The 6,237-nt window shown below is 46.5% G+C and overlaps 1 protein-coding gene across 2 annotated transcripts in view; it reads left to right on the plus strand.

The window, feature by feature from the left end:
- The window catches only part of LRRC2 (leucine rich repeat containing 2), a 17,505-nt gene that overhangs the window by 3,177 nt on the left and 8,091 nt on the right, over nucleotides 1-6,237 (plus strand). The window contains exons 2-5 of one of the 2 annotated variants that reach the window (XM_011357324.1): nucleotides 334-541; nucleotides 2,495-2,651; nucleotides 4,254-4,390; nucleotides 5,858-6,003. In XM_011357324.1, coding sequence (XP_011355626.1) covers nucleotides 334-541; nucleotides 2,495-2,651; nucleotides 4,254-4,390; nucleotides 5,858-6,003 — 648 coding nt within the window. The remainder of the gene's footprint in view (nucleotides 1-333; nucleotides 542-2,494; nucleotides 2,652-4,253; nucleotides 4,391-5,857; nucleotides 6,004-6,237) is intronic. The other variant, XM_011357325.1, reaches the window with a different exon arrangement.

A 6,237-nucleotide genomic window follows, 5' to 3' on the forward strand; every position in this document is an offset into this window, starting at 1 on the left:
TTGGGTTGGCACCACATGCTCTCCAAGGAAATTGTAATTAGTCAAATGCACAGGTAATTCGGGGAGGAAATTTGGCTGGGAATTCCTTTCGACTCACCTCCTCTACTTTTTTAGTCAAGTTGCTAATATTTCACAACTCTCGGAGTTTAAGGGTTTCTTCTACATTCCTCACCGCGGAGGAAACAAGAAAGGGGAGCTGGGCAAAAGCCGGGGGGCGCGGGAAATCGCGGGCCGCGCGAAGGACCGCACCCAAGCCCGCACCCAGGCGGCCTTCTCCAGATGGGGGATGGCGATGACCTGGACAGTAACTGCGGCCTCTGCTGGGCGTTCTAGGATAAAGCAGGAGTGGGACTTCGTGGCGGAGTGCCGAAAGAAAGGCGTCCCCCAGGCCGTGTACTGTAAGAATGGCTTCGTAGACACGAGCGCGAGGCTTCTGGAAAAGATCGAAAGGAATTCTCTCCTAAAGCAGAGTCCACTTTCCAAGGAGAGAGACAAACGGAGCAGCGCGTTTGTGTTTGAACTTTCGGGGGAGCACTGGCAGGTGAGTCCACGTGTATCCTGTACCTGCAGCCGGCGGACGCTGCGTGCAGCGCGGCGGTTGGTGTCCGCTGCCCAGGTGAGCTCACGGCCTTGACCGTGGCCGCGTGAGCGCTCCCGCTTGAGGGGATCTGCTCCGAACCGGGTCTTCTCGTCTCCTCCTCCGTGCAAGAGCAGCGGGGTCCTCTTGGATCCCCTCCCAGGCTGGATCCAGGATGCATAGCCTTGAAAATGCTTCGAGCTGCTGCCTTTCCTCCAGACATTTAAAATACACGCTTGCCCACACCCCTCTTTTTTAAAACCAGTGGAGCCTTTCACTAAGCTAACTCCCCGCAGTGGGTGGTGACTTTGCTGACCTGTCACCGGCTGTGGAGCAGCAGCAGAATTTCCTCAGACAGCTAGCCGGGTTTCCTGAGGTCCTGAGGTCAGGACCAAGATGTCCCCGCGTTCTTTCCCCAAGTGCTCACAGGTACTTTCTGCGCTCGCTCCCCTCAACCTGCTGCTTTGCTTGGAGAGGCATGTCCAGGGTTGCCCGTGACCTGCCCCCTCCAGGTCGGGGTGGCATCTGGGTGTGCCACAGGTGGGCGAACTCAGGCTATTGTCTGTTTCGGTGTGACGAGGTTCTCTGGGACTTGCCCTCCATCTCTGCGGAGCCTGGGGTCAGCTCCCTTGTGGCCCAGCTCTTCATTTGTCTCAGCTGCAGGAGGACACCACCCGGTGTGCTGTGGGTTGCAGTCAGATCAGGAGGGGCCAGGGTGGTTTGTCCGGGGCTGGGTGCCAGGCTGGGTGCCAGGGGCGGTTGCACAGGGCCCTGTGCTTGGTCGAATGCTCTGCTGTCATTGTCTTGAAATTCTTGATAATTTTTAGGAAGGGGGCTGCATTTTCATTTTACACTAAGTGACTCATTTCAACGTCTTTGAATTTTGGTTTCCTCTTTCAACGGGTCTGAGTAATGCCCACTCTGCTTATCTTACGGGACTAATGTGAAATCATATTCGAGGTGAAAATTCTTTTATAAGTTAAAAGTTCAACCTGTGTATCCAATAGCAATGATCATAAAGCACATCATAAGTACCGACTGTCAAGCAAAAGGGTCACCGGACTTTCTGACTGCCACCTCCCCCCTCCCCCCGCCCCCCGCCCCGGGGGTCTGCCCCCCCCCCCCGCGGGTCTGCTGTGGTCAGCTTTGCAAGGTCAGGGGACTCACGTGCTGTCCTCATCTTTGTTCCAACCCTGCAGTGCTAAGCGCACCTTGCTTGCAGAGAGGGCTCCTAAACACGTGGAGAACTGAATCTCTTCAGCAGAACAAACAGCCCCCCTCAAGTACTTTTCGGCACCGTTACAATTTTACCCCAAAACACTTGAGGGAAGGGAGGCCTTGGGGACTTTTGCCTTCCTCTCTGTCACTTCAGAAGCGAAGGCCCAGGGAGGTGGTGAGCTTGGCCGGTGGTGGAATCCTCGCTGTCGATCTGGAGCTCGTTCCCTCCTATAGGCTCATAAAAACGTCGAGAAATTTGGCCCAGGAATATTAGATGTTTAGCAAGTGTTTTTAAAGGCAACTACAGAGAAAGGGAAATGCAGCACAAATTTAAAAATCTAATACGTGGACAGATTTTATTTTTAGAAGATGTTCAATTGGTATGTTCTGAGTAAGATATGTCATGGTTATGGGCGTGAGCCTGGTCATCTGTGTTCACTAGGCGTTCGATTTTAATGACATCATGAACTCACGGCATTTTTAAAATCAGGCTAATCAGTTACTGTGGGATTAACGACAACTGCAGACAGTGTCTCTGCTTTCTTTTTGAAATGGCTGGAGAGCTGACAGTTAAGACTAACGTTCTCGCTTCTGGTTTTTTAAAATAAACACAAGATTTGCCTTGGCTTTGCGCTCGCTGCCGCTCACCTCTGCCATTTCGAGGACCTAGTGCTGATTGCTGTGATTCACCTATTTCAGGAGCTCCCAGATTCGTTGAAGGAGCAGACACACCTGGAAGAATGGCACATAAACAATACCCTGATTCGAATCATTCCTACCTATATTGAGTTGTTTGAAGCGATGAGAATTCTGGATCTGCAAAAAAACCAAATCTCCCATCTTCCGGCTGAAATTGGTATGTTACTCAGCAGGAGCCTTCGGGGCTCTGGTCTGGAGGGCAGGTGATGCTGTGAGAACTGCTTCCTCCTCCTCCTGCCCCCGGAAATTGCCGGGCAGGGCGGTCTCCTGTGTTCCCAGAGCTGCTAGTCCGTGTCCCCGCAGTGTCCCCTTCAGGTGGCGATGCCACCATCTCACCTGCGTAACTCAGCACATACAGGCATTTGCCAGTTGCTCAGACACTAGAGGTCTCACGAGTAAGCAATGCTGTGTTTAGAAGCTTATCGTTCATTTTCTTTCAGCTGTAGAAATAGCCTCTGACGAACAGCCGCCTTGCTTACTGCTTACTAGAAAATGAAAGAAATTTAATGCTCACAGTTCTAGAGGCCGGAAGTCCGAGACCAGGGCGCCAGCATGGTTGGGCGACGGCCCTTTTCTGCGTTGCAGACTTTTAGAATCCTCGCATGGCTGTGGAACCCCCTACAGTGGTCATGGGCCCCTTAGTCCTCTCCAGAAGAGAAACAGTCTGTATTGTGTATTAGCCCCATGACCACTGTTGCCTAGACTGCTGTACCGACTAGGAGGCTCGCAGTGTGTACCAGGGCACGTCAGAGGGACCGCTGACGTCACAGCATTACCATTATCTTCCAACGAATGATGAGACCAACAAAACAGACTCAGAAATGGCCCTGCCTTCAATATACCGTCTTCTCTTTCTCATCTATAAAATGGCAAGAAATTTGTATGCCGACTGCCTACTCTGCAGCAGTAAACAAAAATGTTGGTTTCCGAATTTTAAAAAATTAGGGTAAGAGCGCTAAAGTGTTCAATGCCTTAGAACATTTATGATATGTTTTTTTTGAATATTAACGATATTTGCTCTTGTGCTAGTTTTTGGTTTGGAACTGGCTATGTATTTATTCAGTCGAGACAGAATTGGAATGCAGTGTTTCTCCATCAATACAATTATTCTTAGCATGTGCACTTCCTGCCTGTGAAAGGGACTTTAATTTTTTAAAGCATAGTCTTTAAAAAGCAATTAATTCAGTCAATGTAAATTTGAAGCCAAAGATAAATGAATTCCATGCAGTCTATAAATGGTCTACTTGCTTGAATTATTCCACAGGTACATAAAGCTTTGTGCACATTCTGGTACCTAGCTCACTTCTCGTTAGAGCCCACCAACGGGCCGTATCTGGTCGTCGTGCTTCCTGGGGGCTGTACCACATCCAAGGCTTTGCCTGTTATTTCAATCATCATCTAATTGCGAAAGGGTTTGCACTCTGTGGCGCTGGCGCCTGACCCAAGCTTTTTGGAGGACAAATCACCTGCAATCACCTCCCCTATAGTTTCAAGAAGGGCTAAACAGGTAAAGAGTAAGCGAAAAAAAATGCTCTGATCAAGGACCAAAAGGCTCAGGATAAATGATGAGCAGACGTTTAATAGGAAATGCTTAAAAAACAAATATAAAATTATGTTTAATACAGTCCCCGCCATCTTGTATACAAACGTTTTACATCTTTTTTTGTGGTGTTGTTCTTAGTAGACCTTAAAGGACCAACACTGTGGATGTTAATTTTTTCTTTCTTTCTTTCTTTCTTTTTTTTTTTTCTGATGACAGGCCGTTTGAAGAAACTCAGAGAACTCAATGTGAGTTTCAACCATCTGAGGAGCATTCCTCCGGAACTGGGAGACTGTGAAAATCTAGAGAAACTGGATTGTTCTGGAAATCTAGAATTAACCGAGCTCCCCTTTGAAGTAAGAAAGTACACATTTTTGCCCTATGATTTACGACATGGAATGGCCTATAATATGGGGAAGAAATTTTAAAAGATGAAGTTTGTCTCTATTATATCACATTTTCCTGACATTTCAATCACCCTTTACCAGCTATTATAAGGTCTTTAAAGTGTTCTTACACCAGGCCAGGACCTGAATTTAAGTTCAGAAATGCCATCAAAGGAAAACTAGGCAAAAAGTCCTATTTTCACATAAGATATTTTTATTTCTCATTAGAGATTTTATTTCACATATTTATTAAATAAAAACTCAGTATATGATGCCTGTTGGCTGTAATGCAGATCCTGATTTATTTGTCCACAATGGTGAAATAAATTGGAAACAGCTGGGAATAAATAAGGAGGGTAAAATTTAAAAAAAGTTTTATATACTCTTACCAAAACTTGCAGATAACTAAAGTAGTCCTACAGATGGGATTTAAGAAGTCCATTAATTAAAAAATATTCGTTAGTTCCTTTTGGTCTGTATTCATTGGAGAAATGATTTAAAGTTATTGTCTGATAAAATGGAGCAGATGAAAACGAACAGGTTTTATTGCCGCATAAAACTCAAGGAGAGAGATAAAGACCACGGTCTTCTGGTAATGAACAGGCTAAAACTAGTGTTGCTGGGGAGGTTCTGACAAGGCCTTGGCCGCTGCCCATAGTCCTAGAAGGGGTGCTCATCTCCTTTCCTGAAACTCCTAGGCGAGAGGAAGTGGTTGCTTCTACTCTCAGCATCCATCTCGCCCCAGGAAATGCCAGATGGTGGTCCCAGTGAGAGGCACAGCCAGTCAGGATTCCCTAAACAAGTGTCAGTCCCCAGTCTTCCCCAGTTAGAAAGTGACTCTATCTTCTTTCAGACATTCAGACTGGAAGTAAGCCAGGTCATCTGTGACCGCTCTTGCTCGCCCCCCATGTCCACTCCGTAAGTCAGCCCTGCCGAGCAGCCTCCAGAGCCTGTTCAGTATCTGACCACTGCCCCACACCTTTCCACCAACAGCCTAGTCCAGGCCCGTGTTGTCTGTCATCTGGACTGGGACAACAGCCTAGGCTGGTCTCTTTGTACTTCTCGTACACCCCCACCCCCGCCTTTATTGAGATATAATTTATATACCGTAAAATTCACCTGTTATAAATACACATTGCACCCATTCAGTTTTAGGATATTTCCATCACTCCTAAGAATTCCGTCTTGCCCATCTACTGTGTAAAATTGCATCGCTTTTCTGTAAAAGCATCAGCTCCTCAAGGGCAACCACCACGGGCTGTTTATCTCAGCACCCCCGACATGTCGCACAGTGGTCCAAAATACATTCCGTCTTGATCTGTTTTGCAAATATTCATAGAAATGTCTTTGGGAAGAAACGTCAGTCTAAAAATTATTAGACGAGCTTCATTCCTACTCTTACAAAAGTGATTAGAATATTTTGTTGTTCCTTTCTAGTTAAGTAATCTGAAGCAAGTCACATTCGTAGATATCTCAGCGAACAAGTTTTCCAGTGTCCCGATCTGTGTCCTCAGGATGTCTAATTTGCAGTGGTTGGATATCAGCAACAATAACCTGAATGACCTGCCACAAGATATAGACAGGTAGCTACTTGCATTCTGAAGGTGAGGTGTATGAATTAGTCACCAACGTCTTAAACACGGGTACCACTTTAAGCATGCAGAACACATGAATGTTCTTTGAAGTCAATGAATTTGCCGGAGTTCATTGTTTCTAGGAAATGTGTTTGGGTCTTTAAATAATGAGACAATTTCCAGTCCACATCATACATATATGTGGATATATATGTGCATTTGAACACATCTTCATTTTCTTCG

Source organism: Pteropus vampyrus, unplaced genomic scaffold (assembly GCF_000151845.1).
Source record: "Pteropus vampyrus isolate Shadow unplaced genomic scaffold, Pvam_2.0 Scaffold35, whole genome shotgun sequence".
Classification (NCBI taxonomy): Eukaryota; Metazoa; Chordata; class Mammalia; order Chiroptera; family Pteropodidae; genus Pteropus; species Pteropus vampyrus.